This window comes from Drosophila miranda, chromosome XR, assembly GCF_003369915.1.
Source record: "Drosophila miranda strain MSH22 chromosome XR, D.miranda_PacBio2.1, whole genome shotgun sequence".
NCBI lineage: Eukaryota > Metazoa > Arthropoda > Insecta > Diptera > Drosophilidae > Drosophila > Drosophila miranda.
Window position 1 is genome coordinate 23670513 of NC_046674.1, and position 26125 is coordinate 23696637.

Genomic DNA, 26125 nt, shown 5'->3' on the forward strand with positions numbered 1-26125 from the left:
TACAGCTGTAGCTTTAAAGAACTCTAGCCTTGGTTAATTATATCGTGAAAAGCACATCCAGATACAAATGCTTGTTGTTTTTTTTTGCTGATATTTGGTGCCACGCCTCGGCAGAAAAAAGCTTCAATATTACTTTATGATGTTAGATTTACGGCTGGGACACAAGCCAAGCAAAATCTGGCAAATAGCATTATCACATGCAGGACCCATAAACGGTTGAAGGTTGATGCTGATCGTGAATTCCGCGAAGCTTCGAGCCTCCAGCTACTATATAAGGCACATCGTTTGGAGGCACCATATCAGTTTGACGCCAAACGTTGAGCAGCCCATCCCCAAACACATCCTTCATCCCGAAGAAAAATGCGAAATAACCTAGCATTTTCAGCCATTGCTGCCCTGCTTCTGGTTTCTGTGGCGGCACAGGAGTGTAACGAGTGTCAGAGCAGCAACGATGCCCTATGTTTGAGCACAACCGAATACAAAAATTGCATGAGTAAGTTCTATGAGGAATTCTGGTTGTCGTCGTAATATCTACAAAGCTCCGTTTTCGCCCAGATAATGTTGCAATTGGCGATACTGAGACATGTCCCACCGGCACCGTTTGCAGCAACACTGCGGAAGTCTGCGTGAAGAGTGAGTCTGTGGATGGTGTTAATATTCTGGACGTGTGTGGCGACTCAAGCGGTGGATCCAGTGAAGGAAACGGTGAAAACTGTGGTGTCTGCATTGGCAGCGGCAAGTTCGCTTGCGTCAGCAAGACCCAGTATGCCCGATGTGTTGACCAAAAGGTATCCACAACACCGTACGCATGCGGTACGGATGAGATCTGTATCACAGAGGCCCTCGGCACTTATGGAACCCTCTGTGTGCCCAGCTGTGCCCTCACTTTTATCGGTGTACGTATCCCGCTCTGATGATATACTTTGAGATATACTAAATCTTTGCTTCTTTCACAGTTGAGTGCATCAACTAGTACTTGCAGCAACGCCGATTATACGCCGCCGACCGTACCCACTGTTCCTACACAAACTGAGTTGGAGGCAGCCTGCGCACTTTCTGTGAAAACAACTACATTCTTCGACATAGATAATACCGCCGACACGACATGCAGTAGTTATATTTACTGCGAGAAACTTACAGAGTCCACATGGCTTGCCATCTTATACAGTTGCAAGTCCCCTACTCCATACTACAGCGTGGATGCCAATAAGTGCACCGCAACTAAACCGACCAGGTGTACTACATAGGTCCAGACTTAGTATAGAAACTATTTCTGTACAGTCGTTACTGCCAGTTCCCCCCTCTAAAAGATGCCCACAGGATCTACATATCTTGCTTATTTTATATATTTTACTGTACAATCTCCTACATCTTGTATAGCTCTGCTAAACGAACTATGAACTCTATACAATTGTGTATGTTCCCGAATGATACGAAATAAATACAAGAAAAAAGTAATTCATAAATATCCACTTTTGATTTGCAATACACATACATATAATGATCCATATTTGTCATTTGGCTTAGACTATTCGGGTTCTTACAACTAAACAAAAATATGTGTCTGTTGACTAAACTCCAGAAGCCATGTCCTGGTGCAGTAGTTAGCTTCAGCGGAAGGAACTCTATGATTTCGGGTGTACAATATATGTATAGCATAAGCTATTGAATTAATTAGAAGCCTCGAGATGTTCGGCAATATCTGCCTGGAAATACCATAACAAATTACGACAGACAAACGCAAAGCAATAAACGACGAAACCATTAAAAACTAGAAGACTGAGACTGTTTAAAACACGCTCACGTCATAATTAGGCGAATATACAAAATGGGTAAAGTAAAAGTAAAAGCAAAAGCATATACGAACTAATTATGTATTCATGTTGAGGACGAATCAAAGAAAAGATACTAGACCTTGATATTGTATAGGCATATTATTGTTTAAATGTCGTCGAAATTAATGGGTTAAGTTCTGTACATTGATGGCCGTAAACACTTGGACATAAACATTTGCACACATAAATAAGTACGTCAGCGGGTCTAAATATACATACGGATACAAACATACGAATATGATATTCCCACTCGAATCGCATGCCGCCTGCCTGATTTATCTGGCGCACAGTTGCGTTCAACGAGGGGAAATTTCAAATTTCAATATTCGAAAACTTATTTCATTGCGCACACACACAGGCACACGCACACACACACACACACACACAAACGCCTCTGCTTCTGCTCCCACAGATACGGCTTACAACCTACGAGCATATACAAATAAGTACAATGAAAAGTTTTTTTCTTAATTATTCTTAATATTTCATAGAGACAAAGGCAAAGCTGCTGCTGCTGCCTCTTTTTCTTGTGGTGCTGTTGCATTGGCAGCGATTGTCGCGGCAATTAAACATTAAATCAAATGAATTGCAGAATCCCGCAAAAATGACACTGAACGGCGGACAGGATGGGATGGGGCCGCCAGAGACACTGCGGCTGGCCAGCCCCCATCTAAATGCGCAAATGGAAATTATGGCCATTGACGACGCATGATCGGCCCGGGACGCTGTATGTGGGCAGTGGAGAGTGTACAAACTGCAAAAGTAGAAACACACACACAAACATACGTACGAAATTAGAAAATGATGGATAGTGGCTGCCTGCACTGGCCTGGCCTGGCATAGCATCGCATTGGCATACAAACCTTTGGCACTTTCTGCGTTGTCGCCATGTAGCCAACGCAAAACGATTGCGTCGTATGGCTCCACATCACCTCGCCGCTGCTCTGCTTCGGATAGTAGAGCAATGTCAAGGCGCCGGCATAGAGATCCTGCTGCTGTGGCAGCAGCGGAGAGTCGAGAAACTTTTGTGTGAACGTCTTGTGCAGACTCGTCACGGCGCACTCGCTGGTGAAGGCCCCGTTGCATATCTCTCTGGCTAGCAGCGTCTTCATCAGGTACTCCCCGTTGCCGGTCGTGCAGGTGGCTATCGCCAGATCGTCTGTGTCGGTGGCCCAACAGCCAGCACCATATGTTGCCGCCTGGCCAACCCGTCCTGGCACTTTCAGCAGTATTCCGCCGGAACTGCAGCCCGCTGCAGTGTTGCCGGAGCTATCGACGCACACGGCCCCCACGGTGTCCAGAGACGCTGCGAGCTCCACTTCGTTGCTCGCGTCGGGCACAGGGACGGGCTCCTCGGAGGCGGCCTTGTTGTTTCTGCTGCTCACAACCAAATCGTATTTACTCTTGTAATGATTGAACTGGAATTTCGCTTTCGATGAGATCATTAAGCTACTATCTGAATGGAAGTAGATAAATTCATTTAAATTAGTTAAGAGAAAGGTCCATTCATATTCAGATCTGACGGACTGAGGACTATACTATATACATATGTAGTGATATATTGGGTACAAACCATCCACCATTGCACATCCGACTTCGTCGGCATAGCGCTCCGCTCCGCTTCCAGCTAAGACCATGGGCGGTATGCGTTCCAGGAGCTGGGGATTCGACTGTGCCTCACAAATTCGGCGCGCCAGCTGAATGGGATTCTTCACTCGGCTGACATTTGTGCACGCTCCGAAGTTCAGGGTAGATCCGTTCATTATAGCGGCATCGCACTGCACAGAACCGTCCATGCAGAGATTGGAGCCGTAGCCGGCATTCGTGTAGCCGCAGTTCTCCAGTCGAATTATCGCCGCCTCGCACGCATCTACGGCTGATCCCCCATTCCGCAGAATGTCCGTGGCCCGGATACACGCCTCTTTAATCACCCGTTGGTATTTGGTCTCATCGATGCAGTTTCCAGCCCCTGAAACAATATGCGCCCATCAATCTTCTAGCTGTCTGCCAGCAGCTGCAGCTGCAGCCGCCAAAATTAGTACGAACCTGTGTGCACCGCTACGAAACCGGCCATGTTATTATTGCAATTGTTGTTGTGTTTTTGATGCGCCCAATGCAGTCCACACACGGGCGTAAACAATTTGAAATAGGGATGTTAAATATTCATTGATATCAATGATATGTATATGCTTCGCATATCGTCATCGATATTTTTGTGCGATAAATATATGTTCGATTGAAATTGTAAAGACCTAATGATGTATTTCAATTATATTCGCGGTATATTCTGCTGATTTTTTGTATTTTAAGGCACTAGCACATATTAAAATATGAGAAGAAGAAGATTTCTGGGGTAAGATATAGGTACCGTTTTCTCTCGATCTGGCAGCGTAGGATCGATAGACATCGCTACCAGCCGGCTGAGTATTTTTTGATAGTAAAATCGACGTTTCTCCATCTCTACTTTTTTGCAAATAAAATATTCGCACACAAAAAAAATATGCACTTGAACCACTGTAATGTATACTAAATAAAGAAATAAATACAAGTTTTGAGCAACAAAATACCCATGTAATCGAATGTACAGCCAAGCACAAGTGAAATGTGAAAAGAAAGTGATTTGTTAGTCGAATAACTGCTTGTGTGTTTGTATTGTGTGACGTGCGCTTGCTGCGCTGCTACTGCGCTGCACTACTGCAACGCTGAATACGCAACGAAATAGGAAAACCCGATACTATTATTCACACAACAGGCTGAGATAATGGAAAAGTTTCCACTGAAGGGCAGCAGGGAGGCTGCGGCAGAGGGAAACAGCTACATAACCGCCTACCAGACGGTAATGAAAAAGGTAAGCCCACGCATCAAGAATTGAGTGGAATGATAAGCCAGGTAGATTTCCCAATCAGCTACGTGCTACCTACATACATACATACGAACATACGAATATACGAACATACGTATTCATACGGTAGTTGCGACGCACACATATTTGGCATAAAGGGGCGGAAATGCTGCTGTTTTCGTGTCCGCGGCTGTGATTTCTGCCTCTGTATGTGTGTGCTGCTGAACGAACAACCAACAGTGTCTGCGTACTAATGGTAGCTTCCCGCACACTGGGTCGAACAAAGATCTTAATCTTATCAATATCCGAGCGTAAACAAAGAACCAGTATATCGTCTACATTCCGAAATTGCCGCTCTACATTTTCAGTCAAACGGTCACACAAGCACTGCCGGCGCGGAGGGCGAGGGAGATGCCAATTATCACGATCATCCGCTAGCGCCTCACACAAAACTAACCACCTCACTCACAGCGCCGGCCACAGACGACGAAGACATGATTGACATAACGCCGCGCTCCAGTCCAGGCGATGTCATCGGCGGCGGAGGCGGCAGCAGCAGCGGTGGCTACCACCGCGAGACTGCCACAGAGTCGGACACTGAAAGAGATTTCGAGCACGCGGGCAATCATCACAATCAGCGTACAATGCACCATCACCACCACCAGCATGTGCCAACTCACAGTGCCTTCGGCGACCCCATGGACGGTGAGTAGCCCGACATTCCTGATCTGATCCGAGCAAAGCGTTAACTTGTCATTGCGTAAAGCACCGTGTGACACCAATCGCTCCGCAGAGTGTAGTGCGGAGTGTTAATCAAGATCATGATCATATGAATACAGCAGACGGCCGGGCCGGGCCGGGTCGGGCCGGCGACGTCACCTCAATTCTGATGCCGTGGCACAGCTGTACCCGCTTGGCTGCCTCAGTGCTCGGCCGTATGGTCTTGTGGTTGTGTGGTTTGGTGGGGAATTCAATTAATACATGTGATGATGATTAGCATACAGACATTTATATGTGCAGTGCATCGTTGTGGGGTCGCGGTCGCCGATGTGAGTTCTGTCCGTCCAGCTGTCTGCCACCTATTGGCAGTTATTTATTTCGATGAAATTTATATGGTACATGATGACAATGCTAATTTATGGAAATATCAGTTTACCTACGCATCAATTAAGATGTTAACACGGCGCTAATAAGATCATTATTGTTAATATAACAAACTTCAGTTGCGCTCAAGTCAAGAAATTCAAACGAATGTATTTATTATGTCTATTGCTTTAGGAGCACTTTCGTTCTATGGCTCGTCGGATGTGCAAGATGACATACCTGGCATCGGACAGTATGAAGATTTCCACACCATTGACTGGCAGCGGGACATTGCACGCGACCGTATGCGACATCGCTACATAGTCAAGAAGCGACAGGATTCTGTGTGGGATCTCATCAAGGTAAGTCTATCTATCACCGGCACTATGTCTAAATAAACCAATTTCAACCTCCAACAGGGCTCCATTGATGCCGGCTCTGGGTGGCTGTGCGTTCTGCTCGTTGGTATTGCGGCCGGCTGCGTGGCGGGGATGGTGGATATAGGCGCCAGCTGGATGTCGGATCTGAAGCACGGCATTTGTCCGCCCGCCTTTTGGTTCAATCGCGAGCAATGCTGCTATCCGGCCAAGCAATCGGTGTTCGAGGAGGGCAACTGCTCTACGGTGAGTCCTCATTCTTGATTTATCCACACCGATTTCCTCAAACACTTCACTTTCAGTGGAAAACATGGCCGGAGATCTTTGGCCTGAGCCGCAATGGAACGGGGCCGTATATAATCTCGTACATCTGGTACGTGCTGTGGGCGTTGCTGTTTGCCTCGCTCAGCGCCTCTCTGGTGCGAATGTTTGCCCCGTATGCCTGCGGATCGGGTATACCGGAGATAAAGACCATCCTGTCGGGCTTCATCATACGCGGCTATTTGGGCAAATGGACCCTGCTGATCAAATCGGTGGGCCTGATGCTGTCGGTGTCCGCTGGCCTGACCCTGGGCAAGGAGGGACCCATGGTCCACATCGCTAGTTGCATCGGTAACATATTCTCGCATCTGTTCCCCAAGTACGGTCGCAACGAGGCCAAAAAGCGTGAGATTCTTTCGGCAGCTGCTGCGGCAGGGGTCTCTGTGGCCTTCGGGGCACCGATCGGAGGAGTTCTGTTCTCGCTGGAGGAGGTGTCCTACTACTTCCCCTTAAAGACGTTGTGGCGTTCCTTCTTCTGTGCGCTGATTGCCGCTTTCGTACTGCGTTCGCTGACTCCTTTCGGCAACGAGCATTCAGTGCTCTTCTTCGTGGAGTACAACAAGCCGTGGATCTTCTTCGAACTTATTCCCTTTGTGTTTCTGGGAATCATGGGAGTAGGTCAATTCTGGCTGCCATATTATTCCTCATTGTTAATCTGGTTTCACTTCTAGGGAGTGATTGGAACGTTCTTTATCAAGGCCAATTTGTGGTGGTGTCGCTACAGGAAGTTCAGCAAGTTGGGCCAGTATCCCGTCATGGAAGTGCTGTTTGTCACCCTGGTCACCGGCATCATCTGCTACCCGAATCCCTTCACGCGCATGAACATGAACGAGCTGATCTTTCTGTTGGTTAGCAAATGCTCCCCCGGTGATGTCACTAATCCCTTGTGGTGGGTATATCACTGAATGAATATTTCTGCATGCAAATGATTTCTCAATCGTTTCCAATTGTTTTCCCTTGCAGCGAGTACAAGCGCATGAACATTACCATGGGTAACAGTGTCATTGAGGTCACAGAGCCCGGACCCGGCGTCTACAGCTCCATATGGCTGCTCATGCTCACCTTTATACTTAAACTAGCCCTAACCATCTTCACGTTCGGCATGAAAGTGCCGGCGGGTCTCTTTATACCGTCCTTGCTGCTGGGCGCCATCATGGGCCGCATTGTAGGCATTGGGGTTGAGCAGTTTGCGTATAGCTATCCTAACATTTGGTTCTTCACGGGGGAGTGCGCGGACAGCAATCTCATTACACCCGGCCTGTATGCGGTGGTGGGCGCTGCAGCCGTGTTGGGCGGCGTCACACGCATGACGGTCTCCTTGGTGGTCATCATGTTCGAGCTGACGGGCGGCGTGCGGTACATTGTTCCGCTGATGGCAGCTGCCATGGCCTCCAAGTGGGTGGGCGATGCTTTGGGCAGACAGGGCATCTACGACGCGCACATTGCGCTCAACGGTTATCCGTTCCTCGACAGCAAGGAGGAGTTTGCGCATACCACGCTGGCCGCAGATGTAATGCAGCCCAAGTGAGTAATGCCTCAATGCTGGTAATCCAGTCCAATGGAATTAACCCAACTCTATTTTTAGACGCAATGAAACTCTTAATGTCATCACGCAAGACTCCATGACTGTGGACGATGTGGAGAACCTGCTGAAGGAGACCGAACACAACGGCTATCCAGTGGTGGTTTCCAGAGAGAATCAATATTTGGTTGGCTTTGTTTTGCGCAGGGATCTTAACTTGGCCATCGGTGAGTGCTGATCTTCTGCGTTTGTAGTAGAATACCCTGTATATAGCCTATAATAATATTCGTGATTCTTGTAGGAAATGCCAAACGTCTGATCGAGGGCATCAGCAGCAGTTCCATAGTATTATTCACCTCGACCACGCCAACCCAAAACCTGGGACCCCAACCTCTCAAGTTGAAAAAGATACTCGATATGGCGCCCATCACAGTGACAGATCAAACGCCGATGGAAACGGTAGTGGATATGTTCCGGAAGCTGGGCCTACGGCAGACCTTAGTCACACACAATGGGTGAGTGTTCTATTCTGGGATAATATAATATCAGTTAGTTCATGCTGTCCACATTCCATTGCAGTCGCTTGCTCGGTGTCATTACCAAGAAGGATGTGCTGCGTCATGTGAAACAAATGGATAACGAAGACCCCAACACGGTGCTCTTCAATTGAATTTATCAGCCAATCGGAAGCTGGGCGACCGCCGTCATCGTCGCCGTCGCAGCCGCTTCTAGTTATTACTATCGCAACACCCACAATATATGATATGTGCAAAGTGCAGATTGCAACCTAGGCTTAAGTGAAAAGTTGAAAGTGTGGATACGGAGTGGAAGGAGGTTGACTGGATTAGTAAATCGCATAGATCTGAGTAGCAAAGTTATGATAGAGTCGGACGTTCGCAAGTGGGAGATTTAGCAAAATTGTGTGCAGTTCTATTATATATTTATATAACCCGTATATCTCGTTAATTGTATGTTAATTGTATAATTTATTCTACGCTAGGGCAAGTGTTTCAATACAAGCAAAAGTATTCATCTATTGCCATTTTGTAATTATGTCATTCTCTCTGTGGCTCGTCTGCAACCCGATACTTTTCTTTGTCCTGTACCTTATTATTATATTTTTATATACAAAATGTATTTACCACAAGCCTGATAAAAAAGTGTACACTATTGAATGTTTGGCAATGTAGATCTTGTTGAGAATGTTTTACTTTGTGAATTTTATGAGAACTTTATTGCGCAGTTTTAACGCAGTTTACCCCCGAGATACCCAAAATAAGTCGATCTAACGCAATAGTTGTTATACTTTTGTTGCATTTTGCATTTTGTTCGAAATTCTAAACAGAGAAACTCTTGTTTATAAAAAAAAAGAAAAATACATAGTATATATATCTACACATGGTATTTGTTAGAGATCTGAGAAATTTTAAAATAAACTCGTGTAAATAGCAACCCTATGAGAAGATTAACCGTACACTAACTTAAGCAGTCATGCAAATACAAGCGATTATATCAAGACCGAAACATGAATCTTTCAATGCTCCACGTAGAATATCTGAAACTCGTCGCCATAGAGGCCCGTGATCAACCAGCACCTGTAAGAGAGTTTCAAATGCACTTAAAGGGCACCCGTGCGGATCAAAGTCATGCAACCAACCCATTGTCACTGCTCCGGATAAGGCTGCCTTTGCCGCGCAAGGCCCCCTTGACATGCGCATGCGCACCATCGCTGACCCTGTAGTATTCCAGAGCACCGTCGCTGGCGGGACAGTAGATGATGTTTCCATCACGGCTGCAGGCGACGCCGTTCTTGAAGGGCAATGGTATCTGCACAATCAACTGAGCCATGTCCTGCCAGAAAGGAGACATTGTTAACAGGAGAATGATATGAATTTGAGAGGACATAACCACCTCGTCCGCGTGTCGCATGTCATGGTAGAACGCCTGTCCGCTGAGGTCGCAGCTGAGCACGAATTGGTGGCCTGCCATTTCCGTCCTGAGCAGCGTGGAGACCATGAATCGATGTCTACGCAAGGCCAGCAGCTGTAGCTGTTTTTTCGCGGATGCGGCCTGGCGACCAGTGCTCCAGCAGCGGAAGGTGCCGCCATCGTTGGTGCCCACGACAAAATCATCTATTCCTAGAGCCACCATTGCCGTCAGCTCCGAGGTAACAGTGCCAGGCAGACAGTATCTGGCAAACGGGGTATGACTAGACGTGACTACCTAGACCTCTCATTATTACTTACTCCCAATCCAGGGTCATCTGCTTGCTGAGGTCCCACTGGCGAATGGATCCGTTGGCATAGCAGGCGAGCAGAAGCGTTTCCGTAACCCAGTCCAAGGCGACGGCTGCACCCTGCGTGGAGGACACGCTGTACATCTGTTGGATGTCCACATTGGCGTCACTGCCGCCCCCTCGAGCCTGCTCGTACAGCCAGACAAACAGCTCTCCGTCCATGGTGGATCCCGCGAACATGTGCTTGTTGAACGGATTCGTGCACAGGCTGCGCAGGCAGGACTTCAGCGGCAGCGTCTTGACCTCCGAGTAGATCACAAAGTTGCCATGGGACATTCGCTGGGGCACGAATAGCTTCAGCTGCTGGTCCACATGCTCGCACCAATCGTCGTGGGGGGCCACCGTTGTGACCACCAGTACGGGAGCATTGTTTGTGTGGACACACAGCCAAATCGCCAGCCCCTGCGAGTTCTCAATGCCGCCCATGACTATCTTCTGGTAGGTGTACACCTTCTGCTCTTCCTCCAGGGTTGCCTGGCTCATCGTCTGCTCATCCATCAGGGGCGTGGGGTGCATCAGTTCCTGCTCCACCATGGGACATATCTGGCGCAGCCACTTGGCCAGCGCCCGCTCGTCGTATTCGACAGCCTCGCTGCTGGCGACCCGTTGCTCTGTTTGGGTGGCCGCATGCTGCTTCTCCTGTGTCGCGGTGCCGGCATCTGCGCTTGGTGGCGGCGGATCCGTGCCCGTGCAGTTGTCCACCAGTGCGTACTGTTTTTCCAGAGGCAGCGTTGCCGGAAAATCGACGACGGGCGAGTTGTAGTGCGAGAGTACGTCCATTTTCAGCGAACACTAAAGAGCGAGTGTTGTGACTGAAACAACGGGCTGCCCCGTAGCCATGGCAACGGGCAACCCTAATGCTTGTGGAACTAGCAGTTTAAATGTCCGAAGCAATGTCCATTGTGGCGATCGGTCTTAGAAACCCCCTATTTAGGTTTCCCAATCACATGATAGCTATGCGAATGCAAATAAAACCAAATACTTCTGAGAATATCCATCTGTTTTCTCTTCATTCCACAACTGCGGATTAAAACTCTATCTCGCTCCTTTTCCAAACCGTTTTCTACATTCAAGTTCCAATAAAATGGACATCTTGTCAAAGCGGAATTTATCGGAATATTGGATTGAAACGTTCTTACTTCAAAGTAGGCTTTGCTTTGAGCCCAATTTCTATATGGCATGAGGAATAAGGAAAATTTTCATTTCATTTGAAAATCTGCTAAGCTAGCAGAAGCACTCCGAAAAATAAAGAAAAGAAAAATTAATTGAATACAATTGAATAAAAATGATGGCGTCTTGCGTACGATTGGCCACAGGTAAGAAAGAAAGCTTTTATTAAGTAAGTGCTGTAGATTCTGAATGTAATTGGAAAAACCCTGGGCAGTGTGTGCACGAACCGGCTTTCAAATTGGCCAGCGGAAGGGAGCTCTGGTGCTGGGCCATCCGATCGGCATAGTAAAGTCTCCTCTTCAGTTGCGTCGTCTTCATGTCGCTCGCATGCTCGCCTGCAAGGGCAACGACAAAGATGGCAAAGGCAAGAATGATGATTGCGATGATCCCTGCGAAGTGGAAGACAAGGGCGTCGATACCTGCGAGGAAACTCCGCCCAAAATTAAGGATCCCTGCGAGGTGGCCATGAAGGCGCTGCACGCCAAGGATTCGGAAGAAACTTGTGAGTCGGGTGACTCGCCACCAGAGAAAGGAAAGGGAGGTGCCGGCTCGGGCATAAAACTGGAACACAAGGGTCGCAAGGGCTACATTCACGCTGTCATTGGACCCGTCATCGATGTATACTTTCCCGAAGAGGTTCCTGACATACTCAACGCCATTGAAGTGGAGGATGCACCCATTGGGCGTCTGGTCCTGGAGGTAAGCCCTTGGTTGGCCTTGAATTTTCCTCTCATACTCTCTGTTCCCCCCTCTTGGCTAGGTCTTCCAACATCTGGGCAACAACATCGTACGCTGTGTCGCCATGGACGCCACAGAGGGCATCAAGCGTGGCCAGAAAGTCGTCGACACTGGCTATCCCATTCGCGTGGCGGTGGGCAAGGCCGTCCTGGGGCGCATCCTCAATGTGGTGGGCGATCCCATTGATGAACGTGGCGAAATCAAGAGCGAATACCACTCGTTCATCCACACCGAGGCGCCCGTGCTCACGGAGCTGAGCGTGAAGCCAGAGATCCTGGTAACCGGCATCAAGGTGATCGATCTCCTGGCCCCCTACGTCAAGGGAGGCAAGATCGGGTTGTTCGGAGGCGCCGGAGTGGGCAAGACGGTGCTCATCATGGAGCTGATCAACAACATTGCCAAGTCGCACGGCGGCTACTCCGTGTTTGTGGGTGCCGGAGAGCGTACTCGCGAGGGCAACGATCTTTACCACGAGATGATCGAGTCCAAGGTTATTTCCCTCGAGGAAGACACCTCCAAGGTGGTCCTTGTCTTTGGCCAGATGAACGAGCCCCCCGGCGCCCGCTCCCGTGTCGTGCTGACTGGCCTCACCATCGCCGAGTATTTCCGGGACATCGACGGACAGGATGTGCTGCTCTTCATTGACAACATCTTCCGCTTCACCCAAGCCGGGTCCGAGGTGTCGGCCCTGTTGGGGCGCATTCCATCTGCCGTGGGCTACCAGCCAACGCTCGGCACCGACATGGGCACCATGCAGGAGCGCATCACCAGCACCCGCAATGGATCCATTACCTCGGTACAGGCCGTCTATGTGCCCGCCGACGATCTGAGCGATCCTGCGCCGGCGGCCACCTTCACCCACTTGGATGCCACCACGGTGCTCTCACGTCCCATCGCCGAGCTGGGCATATATCCCGCTGTGGATCCTCTGGACTCGTCCTCTCGCATCCTCGATCCAGATGTGGTTGGGGAGGAGCACTACAACGTGGCCCGAGCTGTGCAGAAGACCCTTCAGGGGTACAAGTCGCTGCAGGACATAATTGCCATTCTCGGCATGGACGAACTCTCCGAGGAGGACAAGATTACCGTGGCACGTGCCCGCAAGATCCAGCGCTTCCTCTCCCAGCCGTTCCAGGTGGCCGAGGTGTTCACCGGCTCACCGGGAAAAGTGGTGTCCATCGAGAAGTGCGTGGACGGATTCAAGCGCCTGATCAACGGCGAGTACGATGACATTCCGGAGATAGCCTTCTACATGGTCGGCGATGCGGATGAAGTGCTGGCGAAGGCGAATAAATTGGCCGCCAGTATGGCAGCAGATGATCAGCCCCAGTCACAAAAGGGAGCCAAGAAGCCAGAGGCCAAAGACGACAAGGGCGAAAAGCACGAAAAGGCAGCCACCGGCAAAGATGTCGCCAAGAAGGAAGAAAAGCCGAAGGATGACAAGGCGGCAGCACCCAAGGGAGAGGCCAAAAAAGACGACCCTCCAAAATCCAAAGACCCAAAGGGAAAGGGGGATTCTCCCAAGGACAAGAAGTAACAACTTCCCAAACAACTATATAATAATCATTTTAAATGAAATAAACGTAAATGTAACGTAAAAAACAAAACAAGAACCATCTGTCTATCGTATAATACCAAAACAATCGATATTATCTATAGTCCATCTTTGGTTTTGCAGCCCTATTAAACAGCTGTTTCTGCCGGCTGCTTCTTCCGTTGCAAAATGTTGCGTGTTTTCAATTTTCGAGTTGGAATAACTCGATTATATTCTGTGAAAGCAGCCAAAAAAGATGTAAAGAAATATACAGACACGATTAATTTACCAAAGACAAAGTTCCCCAACCGTCTCAGTGCAGCCAAACGCGAGGAACAGGAGCGACAAGTGCTGGCTGTAAGTCTCTTCAAGATCCCATTACGAAGGGCCTTCTATTACATACAATATTGTTTCCTCAGGACAAGATAGCCGTTGCGTATGAATATCAGGAGCATCGACAACTGTGTGGGAAGAGGAAACCTACATTTGTGCTGCACGATGGACCGCCCTATGCCAACGGACAGCTGCACATGGGACACGCCGTCAACAAGATCCTCAAAGACATCACTCTGCGACAGCGGGTGACCCGTGGACAGAAGGTCAACTACATTCCTGGCTGGGACTGCCACGGTCTGCCCATTGAGCTGAAGGCGACAAGTGCAGCAGAGGGCCAGAGTGCTGCTGAAATACGACAGAAATGTATGCAAGTATTCTCTGGGACTCGCAGAATTGTTAACTAAGAGATTGGTTGTCACAGCACGCGCGTTTGCTCTGGAGGCCATTCAGTCACAGAAGGAAGAGTTCAGCAGCTGGGGGATATTGGCCAACTGGCAAAAAGACAACATTTACACGACCTTTCATCCAGAATTTATTGAAAATCAGATTCAAATGTTTCACAATCTTTATGAACGCGGCCTCGTTTATCGCGATTTGAAGCCGGTGTACTGGTCCCCGTCTTCCAGGTGAGTCCAGGTCCCTCTTATGTCTGGATGAGTGGCTTATGCTCTTTCTTAGAACAGCTTTGGCGGAGGCCGAGCTGGAGTACGATGCCAATCACATAAGTCCTTCAGTATATGTGCGCTTCGCCCTAAACCCCAGTGGACTGGAGGTTGAGACCAAAGGGTCGCAGACCTATGCACTTGTGTGGACCACCACGCCCTGGACTCTGCCCAGCAATCAAGCGATTTGCTTCAATGCCTCCCTCGAGTACGTTTTGGTCAGATTGTTGGATCGCAGCCCGAGTGAACTCTACCTCATGGCCTCCGCTCTCTTGTCAGCCTTTGAGGCCTCCACTCAGCTTAAATGCGAGGTGGTCCAGACGTTGCCTGGAAGCTCATTAGGCACGCTTACCTATAAGCATCCCATAGACAAGGAACAGACCCATCTGCCCTTCTTCGATGCCAGCCATGTACAGGACAGCAAGGGCACGGGTCTGGTTCACACCGCACCTGCGCACGGACCAGAGGACTTTCTGGTTAGCCTGGACAAGAAAATACCCGTTAAATGCATGGTGAACGAGGCAGGCGCTTATACAAAGGAAGCGCCCAGCTTTCTACGCGGACAATCTGTGCTGGAACAGGGTAATCCTCTCGTGCTGCAGCACATAGCAGAGGATGTTATACACTCTGCCAAACTAGAACATTCCTATCCCATTGACTGGCGGACCAAGCAACCAGTAATCATTCGGGCCAGCGAGCAGTGGTTCATCAATACAGATCGGCTGAAATCCCGCGCTGCCGCAGCGCTGGAGCAAGTAGATGTCTATCCACGTAACAATGCCGAGACGAGCAAAAGAGCAATGCTCACCCAACTGCAGAAGCGACCCTACTGGTGCATATCAAGACAGCGCGCTTGGGGCGTGCCCATACCTGTTCTCTACAGTCGGAAGAGTGGACAAGTGGTGCTCAATGCAGCACTAATAGAACACCTCTGCAGTCTGCTGCGCAGCCAAGGCTCCATGGACTTCTGGTGGTCCAGGTCATTGGAGGACCTGCTACCTCCTCAAATCGCAGCCGACCTCGGCTACGAAGTAAAGGATCTAGTCAAGGGCAGTGACATACTCGACATTTGGTTCGACTCGGGCAGCACTTGGTCTGCGGTGCTGAAGAAGGAACAGGTGGCGGATCTCTATCTGGAGGGATATGATCAGTTCACGGGCTGGTTTCAATCCTCGCTGCTGACGAGCATCGCTGCCCGCGACTGCGCTCCTTACAAGTGAGTGAAAATAGGAGCATAAAGTGGAGGGAACATCATTAATTGACATCTCTTAAAGGGCCCTCTTCGTTCATGGCTTCACAGTGGACGAGAAAGGGCACAAGATGTCCAAGTCACTGGGCAATGTAATTTCCCCAAAACAGATTACCAAGAAGTACGGGACAGACGCTCTACGTTGGTGGGTGGCCTCCCATGGAACCCAGCACACGTCCATTACGGTCAGCGACAAGTTGCTCAACAAGGCGGCTGAGAACCTTAGTAAGGTGCGCGGAACACTGCGTTATCTAAAGGGTGTGATCGGAGAAAAGCAGAGAGAAGGCCGAGAGGAGCTGGAGCAGCCAATTCTGGACGCTAGCTTTTTAAACAAGTATCTGTTGAGCAACTTGCTTGACTTCGAATCAGAGGTAAGCCCTGATGATCCTATAACGCCACAGGACGTATACTTTGGACTATTTTGTCTAGATCGAAAAACTCTACAACGCGTATGAGTACAATCGCGTGGTGGCCTGCATCCAGAACTTCATTGCCAATCAGGTGTCGTCCATTTATGTCCACCTAATCAAGGATCGCCTGTACTGCGGCGACGATCGGGAGCTGCTGGCCATTCGTCAGACGCTAACCCATTGCTATCGGCAGCTGTGCAAGAGCCTGTGGCCCATAGCTCCATTTTTGGTGGAGGAAAGCTGGAGCTATTATGACCCATCGGGCAGTGCCTTCCACGAGCAGATGGTCCAGGCCCAAAAAGACTGGCATGATCCCAAAGCCGTTAATGTCGTGAACGCAGCCCTCGATGTTAAGCGTCTGATCAACCAGCAGGCTGGAGATGTTAACAGCTGGCACCTGGCTGTTACCATCAAGAGTGGCAGCCAGCTGGAGCTGCTCCGTGAACTGCAACCCACTTTCGGGAAGCCCATGCGCAGCTCCGAGCTGTCTGAGATACTGCAGGTGGGCAGCGTTGCAGTCGTACAGACTGATCTGGACGAAGACCTGGACATTTCCTTGACAGCACTTGACGCACCGCTTTGTCCGCGGTGTCGTCGCTATAGTCTAGACGAAGATGCTGAGCAAGGGACGTGCCAGCGTTGCGCCCAGGTAATGGAATCGAAGAATTAGTGGCTCAATCTTGTTGTTAATAATTGTTGGAAGTAGATATGTATTTATGTTTCTAAAAACTTTGTAAGCATTTCATTATGGTGTCGCGCAGCTTGAGACGCGTCGTTGGCCTCCCTCCGCAGATAATGTGAGTTTCGTTGTCCTCGAACTTGATGATAGTGTCCTCTTTGACAAGTTGTATGCTTAAAGAACCGTCTGTGCGATCCAGTTTGATGTTGGTGAAGCCATCCTGAGTTAGACGCTTCATCACAGCCTCCACATCGATGCTGCCGTACTCGTACTTTACTTTCTGGAGCACATCCTCTTTAGTTGGCGCGGCAGCAGCCCCGGCGCTACTGCTGCTGGGCTCCTCCTGTATGTCGGCACATGGCTGGATGCAGTGCACCTTATCCTTGACTTGCAGCACGCCCGTTAGCGTTGAGAAGGTCACTCCGGCGGCCACCTCACGTGGAAATATCTTCTGCGACAGCTCATAGGTGAGGTAGATGCGGTCCAGCTTCCGCTTCAGTGGCAGCCTTAGAATCTCGCCACATTTGAAAGTTATAATCTTCTTATCAGGCTGTTCGATGAACAAATTCGGCGCCGACGGATGCGGTTTTGTGTACGCTTCTGGAATGACCAGAACATTCGGTTTCAGCTCCTTGATCAGCTTGTTGGCCTGCTGGTAGTTGAGGGCGGTGTCGATGGGACAGTAGAAGGCCTTCATGGCCAAGGGCTGGAACGGCGCTAATACTTGCAGGTAGGGAAAGTCGGGCTCCGTGAATATGATTGAGTTATTGGGATTGTTGCCCCACATTTCAATGAAGTGCACGGCATCGCCAAAACGCAGACTCGGATGTCCACAGAAGACCACGCAGGGCTGTGGAAAAATCCAGCATTATTAAATCAGCCCTTGACCAATCTGATCTCTAATCTCACCTGCCGAAAGTCCTTACTGAATCCCTCGGAGAACACGTGATTGTAGTGCTTCAACTTGTTGTTGCGGAGGTAGAATGCGTGGGGAAAGGGATCATCCGGGAGATAAACCTTATTCTGCTTGGCAGAGCTGAGCCACTCGGCCAGGATGTTCGAATAGGCCAGGGAGCTGTCCGCCACAGGGGATATAAAGAACATGGGCACATTGTTGAGGCCAGCGTTCTCCAGATTCTGGGTGAGGCACTCGAACAGATCATACACCACGCCCGACGGATAGCAGGGTATTAAGGCGGAGCCATTGTTTCTGATCGTCAGGGCAACGTTCATGCAAAGTTCGCCCAGTTTGGTGTCCGGATTGACTGTGGGTGCCTGCGTCAGTCCAGTCATAATAAGAACATCGGCATGCTTCAGAGCCGACTGATTGATGGGTCGCGGATGCGTCGTCAGCGTTGAGGATCCGCTAACGTAGCAAATTTTCTCATGAGCCGTGCTCAGAACCCAGTTGCTGGAGCCCAGACAGTAGCCAGAGCTGACGGGCGTGGCTATAAAGGCGCCCAGTATATCCAGCTTTTCGTCATAGCCCATTATGGTTACTTTCAAAAGACTGCCCTGAACATCTTTCAGGCTAAAAATTGTGCGCCATTTCTTTGCCCGGAAGGCCTCGCACAGAGGACTCGGCAGCAGATGGAGCTTCTCCTTCCAAAGGCGAGCCGTGCACGCCTTGGGGGATACTTCGATGTAGTCGACCAGTTCCTCGAGAAAAAACCGTCCGATCTGCAGCGTTGGCTCGGTGGCGTAGACTTTGCCCTTGAACCCAGTGTTCTCCGTGATGTACGGCAGAGCCAGCATATTTAGATAATTTGAGATAAGTATCACGTCCACCTCGCTGAAATCTAGCATTTTATCCATGGGCAGGTTGAACTCGGGTGTGGAGTCCACGAACACGCGGCCACAGCATTCCTTCAACTCGCCATCCAACTGTTGATCGTGGTCGCGGCCGGGAATGAAGTTGGGCAGGGTGGACCACTTCTGACTCTGGACAAACGGCAGGGGCAGGAAGTTCAGCACTGTCTGCTCGGTAAGGCCGCAGTCGAGCATTATCCGAAGGCCCTTGAAGGTGATGATGTAGCATGGCTTGGCCAGGTCGCCGCTTAGGCAGTACTGTGAAACAGAGAGTCATTTCCGCTGATAATGATGTTTTTCTGTATGCTGCATGACTTACCAAACGCATAGTTAAATAGCGCTAGTCGCAATGACGAGGGAATCCGATGGAACGGTGCAACTTGATTGTTTATACTTTTGCCAGGGATGGATAACACTTCAAATGTCGAACTGGTTCGAATCGTTGCAAAACGTAGGTTCACTTTTTTATACGTAACAAAGATAATGCGATTAACTTAATTTAACAAATAAGGAGCATTATCATACATACAATTCTGTACATAAATATATTAAATTTTTCACTTATTTCATTTTTGTTCTTTGGCATTCATGCAAAACCTTAGCAAATCTGAGGCATCCCCCATTTTGAAGATGCGAGACAACCGAAACAGCAGAATCGTAAAAAATTATCATATCTACCAAATTGTCGAGCCGCGATCCGATCGGATCAATATTATAGCCAGAATGAACAATTCCTTTTACAGTGCCTACGCTATCCCTTCCACGCGCCCTTTCTCTCTCTGTCACACTCTCTCTCTCTTACTCTTAATCGTGCAGTGTGCGCCACCCCGATGTTGTTAGAGGTCTTGGTTGCTCTCTTTCTACCCATGTTTTTTACCATCTCTCATGACAAGTGCGAGCAATATTCAGAGTGATCGTGGAGAGGTCTGCCTTTCTGCATTAACAAACAAATCAATTCGTGTCTTTTACGAGCAACGATATCAAAAGACTGAGAAATATTGAGAGAGAGAGGGAGCTTGCGGCAGTTATCTTCTCTGATACCAATTTTTTATATAAGTTAAATAAATCATCCCCCCCTCCCGGCTACCGCCTTAACCTAACCTAACCTAAATAAATCATAACTTCACATACATATTCATATGTATGCTGGCTGAGTACTGGGTATAAAAGTAGAGCCGCGGCCCTTGCTGCGACTCACAACGCTCCCGCTCGTTTCGATTTACACCAAAGGACTGCACAAAAGGAGTTCCTCCGCGGTTGAGTCGAAGAATGAAAGAAAGGTATCTTTGATTTTGATATAGCATCTTCTGGTTAAGCTACAGTCCCACATCGGACTAGTAAAACACTGGAATGGTATTATTATTATAGTATTTGATCATTATATGGTTTATTAAAATTTGTTTCGTTTTTTTTATGTTATATTGGAAACATGTGTGTGGCGGGTGGACACATGCGTGTCCACATCCAAACTGAATATTGCATTCACTCGCCTAAGTCTAGAAAAAATACAATTTGTATGCTCGGTAGATATTGTAAGTTGAGTTGGGGGCTACTGTTACTTCTATGGGGGGAATCTCTAATTGCCAATTGGGCAGCATGTTGGACATGTTTAGCTCCTGCCCAATAACGATGAGCCGCAATTGGTTGAATACTCATGGAGAGATAGAGTTAGTTTATAGTTAGGTGGCGCTATACGCGCGATTAAATTGAGAAAAAGTGTTATATTAGTAGCCGGGGTCTGTCTAAGTATAAATCCTAATGCCGCTTAGTGCAGCTCAAGCGGGCGAGCTACTGGCGCCGGCGCCGTCCTTCTTGGGCACCTTCTCATCGGACCCGGTCTCCTCGATCTCAGCAGCCTCGGCTTCGGTGCCGCATGCGCCTGCCTTGCCCGACGAGCGGCGACGCTTACGGTTGATGCGCCACGGGCGCACGGGAAACTTCATGGCTGGCAGCTGATCCATGCCGAGCACTTTAAAGATCTGCCGAAAGGCGATGAAGCGCAGGAATTGCTGGGCCGACACAGTGAGATCCTCGCGCTCTTGCTTGCTGAGAACCAGCAGCGCATCGGTCGGATCCTTCTCGCAGGGATCCAGCAGTCCCGGACCGTTAATCAGAAAGCCGGAAGACAATGCCTCCATAATGCGACGCATGCAGTCGCCAGGAGAGATTGGAAAAGCAGCCGATGAGATTACCTTCTCCACAAGCAGTTCCAAAGACCACTGCGGCAGCGCCTGCCACGAGGCCACGCGCTGGCAGAGATCCCGCAAAATGCGAATGACCATGACACACGATTGCAGGCCAGTGGCACGGGCCTGGAACCATTTGGCGTGCCGCAAGTCAGCCAGTGCCTGAAAATCACACAAACAATGTCAGTGCCGATGGATTATGTCTGGTCCATTGTACTTACCCGCAGACAAGGTTCGCGTGGTAGAAGATCCGTATCGCCAGCGTTGGCCGGATCGCCTTCCTCCTGCTTGACCGGAACCTCGGGCGGATTACCCTCCCGCAGCAAGGGCGATGTCAGGGTAATCTTCACAGAGACACTCTCATCGAGCACAATGACGGCTGCGTCGTCGGCATTTACCTCCACGCGATAGGTGATCTGCATGTCGCCTGGAATTGAGAGAGCAAGAGTGAACGTCAGCAAGGCGGCGGCGGCATGGGAGAAGGGCAATGTTCTAGATTCGGCTTGGAAAAAGAGACAAACATTGTGGGTGAAGGCAAAAGTTCCATGTGTGGGCCCGCAATATACACAACAATATACATTGTACAATGATAGATCAGAGTTGTTTAAATGGACGTGACGTGACGTGACGCATATGAAAAGCACGAATAATGTTTGTTTCTTCCCACGGTCCACGCATCCGCTCTGTTCCCAGCAAACAGACGTTTCGTTTCTTTCGTTCTTTGACGTTCGTTTGACTTGCGTGCTGGGATCGGGATCCATTTTGGGGGTCGGGTCAGGTCGGGTCGTGTCGAGTCTCGTAAACGGAATTGCAGAATCGACTCGGATGCATCCACCACTCGCTGCAATTCCACTTAGAGCGCGAGCAGTTGTACAATTGAATTGAATATTTTAATTTGAACTTTGAACTTTCGGGTTAGTTGGCAAAAAACATTGAGCGAAATTTTTCAGTTGGTTGCGGGTTTTGCTGGGAAACGTTGACCCGGCCCGCCGGCCGGCCAGCCAGTCAGCCGCTCTCTTGGAGGAGGAGTCAGCATTCTCCATTCACCACCGTACACGCAACACAAATTTCGGTCGCAATTTTTGTCTTTCTTTCTTTCTTTCTTTCACAATCAGTCTTGATACACACAAATCGGCTGCTTGGATGCAGATACAGATATAGTTTACATAAAATATATGCAGATACATAAGCATATTTGCTTGCTTTCGAGTGAGAGATGAGGCGGCAATTTTGGGCTCAAGCATTTGCAAATCTCAAAGCGCCTTTTGCTCAAATCTGTGTGTGGATCAATCGCATTGCTTCTTGGCTTCGTGTTGGGTTTTGTTCAACATTTTGATTGGTCAACATTCATTTGGCCAGCCAGCAAAGGACTTTATTTACACAAAGTTTGTATCTTGAATTTCCTCTGGCATCTGGAGAGGAGAGGAGAGGGGAGGGGAGCAGCAGCAGCCCGAGAGACCGGCTAAACTTTGTATAAATATACTCCTTTGGTTTGGTATTCGTTTGTTTTGATTTGATTTGATTTTTGGTTAAGTTTGATTGGGATTGATCCTCAATCAACGCCTCACAACAACTCATCTTCCTCTTGCGGGGACACGCGAGTACTCTGTGGTACTCTGTGTACTGCTTGTTACCGTAACGATCCGTTTATTGACTTTCCGGCTTGGCTTTCTAATCCACCACCAGCAGCAGCAGTAGTAGCCATATTCAGTAGCAGGAGGAGCAGGACAGCAAACGAGCAGAGCGACACACTGGGGGCAGAGCTGAGCGGAGGAGCTACAGACGGCTACAGAACTGAACGACAGTGAGTGACAGTCTCTAGGCTAAGCTTCTATGCTAAGGCTCGGCTCGGAACTCTTATCCTGCAGAGAGAGAAGCTGAAAACGGCAAATACGTTTGGTTTTTATTGTGTTGCTTAATGGTTGGCTGGATCGTTGGGCACCGTTTGGAGCGTGATCGGGCGACCGACCGGTCCATCGCACGCACCGCAACAGGGCTCAACACTAGTAGTAGAAGTAGTAGTAGTAGTAGTATTGTAGTTGTCCTAGTACATATCTTTTTTACACAATTTTTTGTAATTTCGCGTCGACTTTTTCCACACAAATTGCCCGTCGAACGTAACGAATAGCGAGTGTGACAGTGAGAACGGATTGACACTGCCATTTAGAGTGTGCATTCATTATTTTTGGTGGCATATCTTTTTAGCTTCCGCTTCCGGTTCAGCGGCCATATATATATTTTCATATTTTCATATTTTCATATTCTCATTGGCCATATTCACCTCAGTGAAATTGGCCAATCTACGAGTATAAACGGAAATAGCTTCGTTCACGGTTTTGCTTTTTGCTGTTTTCATCACTCAAGCCATTTCTCTGGAAAAAGTTCTCTTCGCCTCACAATAGGACAACAACCATTTCGATATATCGCTCCTACATCCGGCAACATCCTACAGAAGGACACTTCCATTCGGCACTTACCTGCCACATCCTTGAGTTTGTCTGGCAGCTTGGTGGCCACCCGCTGGAGGAGGCCCACCGTTGGCTTCTCCGCACAGAGTACGACCAGCTCGACGGCATTGTCGCCATGGAGCAGCAGACCCTTGGCCAAGTAGCCCACCCGCATGACGCCCTTCAGAATGCGCACCACATTGCCACCGCTGTCGGCGTCCTTGTGGAACGAGAATATCTGGTTATCGCGTCCGTCCTTCTCCGAGGGTTTGTCTGGTTTATCCTTCTTGGCAGCCGCGGCGGCCCCCTCGATCGGCTGATCAGTCAACGCATCCGACACGAGCTTGAGCGCACGCTCCGTGTGCGAGACGATGCGCTGGATTGTCTGCAACTCCTCCTCTTTGGGATAGATCTCGGCATGGCGCGCAATGGCATGACGATCGTCAGTGCTCTCGGGGCGACGCAAATTGCCGCCGGGCATCATGCCAAAATGCGGTGGTGGCCCGTTGCCGATGCGCCCAAAGCGTTGGGCACCTGCAAATAAAAATACAATTTCAAATTCAAATCTTTGAAGGTAAAGACTGGGCTATGGACTCACCTCCAAAGCTGCGCGACATCCAATTGTTGTAGTCGTACTCCTCGTTATACTGACGATTGCGCTGCTCCTCCCAGTAGTTGCCGCTTCCCTCGTGCTCGTCGCCACCGCCACCGCCGCGATGCGAGGACATGAGTGCACGCTGTGCCCTGGCCTCAGCCAGTCGACGCTGGCGTGGGGTCGGCTTGAAGTCCACAACCAGATCGGGCTGGACCTTGCGCTTGTACTGCAAGCGATGGCGGCGCCCTTTCATGTGCATCTCTTTGGCATTGGGGTCGTTGAACTTGCAGTCGCAGAGCTTGCAATTGAAGCTGAGAATCTTGTGCTCTTCGTCCTTGACCTCCTCGATGTATTCGCCGCCCACGGGCTTTATATTGTCTGTGTTCTCGCCACAAGAGTCGTCCTGATTGTCATCCAAGTTGTCAGCAGCGGCAGCATCAGCCGCCGCCGCATCGCTCTCGCTGGCACCTTCAGTCTTCGCCGGAGTGGCCGCTGCAGCGGCAGCTCCAGTTCCAGCCGCAGTTGCGGCCGCAGCTGGTCCTCCAGCAGCCGCCGGGACAAAGTTAATCTTGCCCAATTTCTTTGGCTCCTCGGAGGGTATGGGCTTGCCCAGCTTCTGGTGCAACTTCACTACCTTCTGGTGTTTCGCTCCGCGCACATGGGCGGCATAGGCATCTGTGCCCGTGCACGTGACGTCGCACAGCTCGCAGTGGTAGTTGTTGCCACGGTTCTGGGTGGTGCTCGTGGCACTGGCGGACATCTTGAGAGAGGCCTCGCGCTTCTTGTGCTTCTGTCCCTCCAGATGCTCGCGATACGTCTGCGGTCCGGCGCAGGAGATCTTGCACACCTCGCAATAGTGCAGTTGCTGGGGGCGTGGCGGTGCCTTTGGTCGCAGGCCGCGCAAGGCCGGTGGGCCCGGGATGGCGGGCCCCATCTTGCGCGGATACCAATTGTTGCCGCCATTCGGCTTATTCGGAGGACCGCCCTGGTGCTGTTGGTTCACGTACATGCTCGCCGCATTGTAGACGGCCGAGTCGTAGCCGCTGTAATTGTTACCTGGACCTCCAGGTGGAGCCGAGATCGGGGGCTTGGGTCCGCCGTTTGATTTGTCCATTTTGCCGCCCTTGGCGTTATTCTTGACGGGCGGTGCCGAGTAGTGAGTCTTGCTACCTGCTGCTGCTGGCCCGGTAGCGTTGTAGCTGGCCGGAGACTGCTGGTAGAATGTCTTGCTGCCGTCGTAGGACGTGGGGTTGCGGTAGTCGCCATAGCCACCGTAGTTGCCGCCACCCCCAGACCCAGAGCCAGACCCGGTTGCTGCATAGCCGCCGCCTTGGCCAGCAGCCGCAGCAGCGTTTTGGTAGGCCGCCGCATTTGCATAAGTGGCGTTGGTTACCGCCGGGTACGATACCTGTCCCGAATTGTACTGGGTGCTGCCATAGTTGAACCCGGCGTAGTTGTTGTTCGCCATTGTCAAACAGTTGCTGCCTGCTGCTGCTCTGGTCCTGCAATTACAGAAATCGAATTTGTTGCCAATCTCGATTGTGCCTCCGCACACACACAAACGCCCCCGTCGCCGATGGGTGGATGGTTGTGCTAGTTACATTTATTTCCTACTTACTTGCTATTCGACTGTCGATATTTATGCGGATTTATTCGGGAATTTATATGTGCTTCCGAATAATGGCCTGTTTATAGCTGGAAAAAGCAAACTGTTCTTAGTCACGTCATGTCAAGCAACCCCCACCATTTTTTTCCCCATGGCTATCGATTTTTTCGTGCAACCTTAGACGCACTTTTCGCGTGTGTAACTGACATGCAAGCATCCACACATGTGGATTGGATGTGAAACTGTGCAGGTAACACATTTTGCACATGATTTAAACACAATTTTCGTCATTTTAATTACCTCAATTCGCTTGGTGAAAAAATTCGTCTATCTATGCGCCGGTAGAAATGTGAGTGTTTCGATAGCATATATCGATTGCATCACCGCATTTAGGACTTGGTTGCCAGACTGATTTAATATGATCCAAC

At 49.7% G+C, this 26125-nt stretch overlaps 8 protein-coding genes across 10 annotated transcripts; 4 read left to right on the forward strand and 4 right to left on the reverse strand.

Moving 5' to 3' along the window:
- Positions 1-289: 289 nt before the first annotated feature.
- Positions 290-1466, forward strand: LOC108151252. Its single transcript, XM_017279768.2, has 3 exons — positions 290-493; positions 556-896; positions 957-1466. Exons 1-3 carry the CDS (start codon positions 361-363, stop codon positions 1245-1247), a joined length of 765 nt encoding a protein of 254 aa, XP_017135257.1. The 5' UTR covers positions 290-360; the 3' UTR covers positions 1248-1466.
- LOC108151251 (threonine aspartase 1) lies at positions 1456-4565 on the reverse strand. Its single transcript, XM_017279766.2, has 4 exons — positions 3882-4565; positions 3409-3804; positions 2699-3291; positions 1456-2589 (listed from the first exon to the last, which is right to left on the reverse strand). Exons 1-4 carry the CDS (start codon positions 3907-3909, stop codon positions 2506-2508), a joined length of 1101 nt encoding a protein of 366 aa, XP_017135255.1. The 5' UTR covers positions 3910-4565; the 3' UTR covers positions 1456-2505.
- A 31-nt stretch (positions 4566-4596) lies between these two features.
- On the forward strand, positions 4597-9504 carry LOC108151249 (H(+)/Cl(-) exchange transporter 3). Its single transcript, XM_017279764.1, has 10 exons — positions 4597-4683; positions 5046-5382; positions 5956-6122; positions 6180-6383; positions 6440-7072; positions 7130-7347; positions 7422-7982; positions 8044-8207; positions 8282-8495; positions 8560-9504. The coding sequence occupies exons 1-10, from the start codon at positions 4597-4599 to the stop codon at positions 8648-8650; spliced, it is 2676 nt and encodes an 891-aa protein (XP_017135253.1). The 3' UTR covers positions 8651-9504.
- On the reverse strand, positions 9046-11355 carry LOC108151250. Its single transcript, XM_017279765.2, has 4 exons — positions 10227-11355; positions 9892-10171; positions 9638-9831; positions 9046-9575 (listed from the first exon to the last, which is right to left on the reverse strand). The coding sequence occupies exons 1-4, from the start codon at positions 11054-11056 to the stop codon at positions 9515-9517; spliced, it is 1365 nt and encodes a 454-aa protein (XP_017135254.1). The 5' UTR covers positions 11057-11355; the 3' UTR covers positions 9046-9514.
- Positions 11356-11468: 113 nt separating this feature from the next.
- LOC108153649 (ATP synthase subunit beta, mitochondrial) lies at positions 11469-13791 on the forward strand. Its single transcript, XM_017283755.2, has 3 exons — positions 11469-11592; positions 11661-12145; positions 12207-13791. The coding sequence occupies exons 1-3, from the start codon at positions 11562-11564 to the stop codon at positions 13719-13721; spliced, it is 2031 nt and encodes a 676-aa protein (XP_017139244.1). The 5' UTR covers positions 11469-11561; the 3' UTR covers positions 13722-13791.
- A 71-nt stretch (positions 13792-13862) lies between these two features.
- LOC108152619 (isoleucine--tRNA ligase, mitochondrial) lies at positions 13863-17104 on the forward strand. Its single transcript, XM_017282090.2, has 6 exons — positions 13863-14075; positions 14138-14417; positions 14476-14680; positions 14733-15932; positions 15991-16336; positions 16395-17104. Exons 1-6 carry the CDS (start codon positions 13908-13910, stop codon positions 17043-17045), a joined length of 2850 nt encoding a protein of 949 aa, XP_017137579.1. The 5' UTR covers positions 13863-13907; the 3' UTR covers positions 17046-17104.
- LOC108152621 (integrator complex subunit 9) lies at positions 17056-19292 on the reverse strand. Its single transcript, XM_017282091.2, has 3 exons — positions 19183-19292; positions 17964-19121; positions 17056-17904 (listed from the first exon to the last, which is right to left on the reverse strand). The coding sequence occupies exons 1-3, from the start codon at positions 19189-19191 to the stop codon at positions 17098-17100; spliced, it is 1974 nt and encodes a 657-aa protein (XP_017137580.1). The 5' UTR covers positions 19192-19292; the 3' UTR covers positions 17056-17097.
- A 925-nt stretch (positions 19293-20217) lies between these two features.
- Positions 20218-26093, reverse strand: LOC108151813 (zinc finger RNA-binding protein). 3 transcript variants are annotated; one of them, XM_017280666.2, is made up of 6 exons: positions 25998-26092; positions 25710-25786; positions 24095-25593; positions 23527-24030; positions 21271-21476; positions 20218-21211 (listed from the first exon to the last, which is right to left on the reverse strand). In XM_017280666.2, the coding sequence occupies exons 3-6, from the start codon at positions 25557-25559 to the stop codon at positions 20639-20641; spliced, it is 2748 nt and encodes a 915-aa protein (XP_017136155.1). In that variant the 5' UTR covers positions 25560-25593; positions 25710-25786; positions 25998-26092; the 3' UTR covers positions 20218-20638. The 3 variants fall into 3 exon arrangements, with proteins under 3 accessions (XP_017136155.1, XP_033242233.1, XP_017136156.1); XM_033386342.1 differs by lacking the exon at positions 25998-26092 and having other exon boundaries at positions 25710-25800; XM_017280667.2 differs by lacking the exons at positions 20218-21211; positions 21271-21476 and adding an exon at positions 22690-22926 and having other exon boundaries at positions 25998-26093.
- Between the last annotated feature and the right edge of the window lie 32 nt (positions 26094-26125).

Excerpts from the sequence above, each read along its gene's own strand:
- LOC108151249 (XM_017279764.1), top strand. The coding sequence starts at position 4,597 with ATGGAAAAGTTTCCACTGAAGGGCAGCAGGGAGGCTGCGGCAGAGGGA. Across the intron at positions 4,684-5,045 it reads ACCAGACGGTAATGAAAAAG|TCAAACGGTCACACAAGCAC; the intron begins GTAAGCCCACGC and ends CTACATTTTCAG. Across the intron at positions 7,073-7,129 it reads TGTTTCTGGGAATCATGGGA|GGAGTGATTGGAACGTTCTT; the intron begins GTAGGTCAATTC and ends TTTCACTTCTAG.
- LOC108151251 (XM_017279766.2), bottom strand. The coding sequence starts at position 3,909 with ATGGCCGGTTTCGTAGCGGTGCACACAG. Across the intron at positions 3,805-3,881 it reads TTTCGTAGCGGTGCACACAG|GGGCTGGAAACTGCATCGAT; the intron begins GTTCGTACTAAT and ends ATATTGTTTCAG. Across the intron at positions 3,292-3,408 it reads CGGATGTGCAATGGTGGATG|ATAGTAGCTTAATGATCTCA; the intron begins GTTTGTACCCAA and ends ACTTCCATTCAG.
- LOC108153649 (XM_017283755.2), top strand. The coding sequence starts at position 11,562 with ATGATGGCGTCTTGCGTACGATTGGCCACAG. Across the intron at positions 11,593-11,660 it reads TTGCGTACGATTGGCCACAG|TGTGTGCACGAACCGGCTTT; the intron begins GTAAGAAAGAAA and ends AACCCTGGGCAG. Across the intron at positions 12,146-12,206 it reads TTGGGCGTCTGGTCCTGGAG|GTCTTCCAACATCTGGGCAA; the intron begins GTAAGCCCTTGG and ends CCTCTTGGCTAG.
- LOC108151813 (XM_017280666.2), bottom strand. The coding sequence starts at position 25,559 with ATGGCGAACAACAACTACGCCGGGTTCAACTATGGCAGCACCCAGTAC. Across the intron at positions 21,477-23,526 it reads CAAACTCAAGGATGTGGCAG|GCGACATGCAGATCACCTAT; the intron begins GTAAGTGCCGAA and ends TCTCAATTCCAG. Across the intron at positions 21,212-21,270 it reads CACGCGAACCTTGTCTGCGG|GCACTGGCTGACTTGCGGCA; the intron begins GTAAGTACAATG and ends TGTGATTTTCAG.
- LOC108152619 (XM_017282090.2), top strand. The coding sequence starts at position 13,908 with ATGTTGCGTGTTTTCAATTTTCGAGTTGGAATAACTCGATTATATTCT. Across the intron at positions 14,418-14,475 it reads TGCTGAAATACGACAGAAAT|CACGCGCGTTTGCTCTGGAG; the intron begins GTATGCAAGTAT and ends TGGTTGTCACAG. Across the intron at positions 16,337-16,394 it reads TGCTTGACTTCGAATCAGAG|ATCGAAAAACTCTACAACGC; the intron begins GTAAGCCCTGAT and ends TATTTTGTCTAG.
- LOC108151252 (XM_017279768.2), top strand. The coding sequence starts at position 361 with ATGCGAAATAACCTAGCATTTTCAGCCATTGCTGCCCTGCTTCTGGTT. Across the intron at positions 494-555 it reads CGAATACAAAAATTGCATGA|ATAATGTTGCAATTGGCGAT; the intron begins GTAAGTTCTATG and ends GTTTTCGCCCAG. Across the intron at positions 897-956 it reads GTGCCCTCACTTTTATCGGT|TTGAGTGCATCAACTAGTAC; the intron begins GTACGTATCCCG and ends CTTCTTTCACAG.
- LOC108152621 (XM_017282091.2), bottom strand. Across the intron at positions 17,905-17,963 it reads TCAGTAAGGACTTTCGGCAG|CCCTGCGTGGTCTTCTGTGG; the intron begins GTGAGATTAGAG and ends ATTTTTCCACAG.
- LOC108151250 (XM_017279765.2), bottom strand. The coding sequence starts at position 11,056 with ATGGACGTACTCTCGCACTACAACTCGCCCGTCGTCGATTTTCCGGCA. Across the intron at positions 10,172-10,226 it reads CAGATGACCCTGGATTGGGA|ATACTGTCTGCCTGGCACTG; the intron begins GTAAGTAATAAT and ends CCCGTTTGCCAG. Across the intron at positions 9,576-9,637 it reads ATCCGGAGCAGTGACAATGG|GTGCTGGTTGATCACGGGCC; the intron begins GTTGGTTGCATG and ends ACTCTCTTACAG.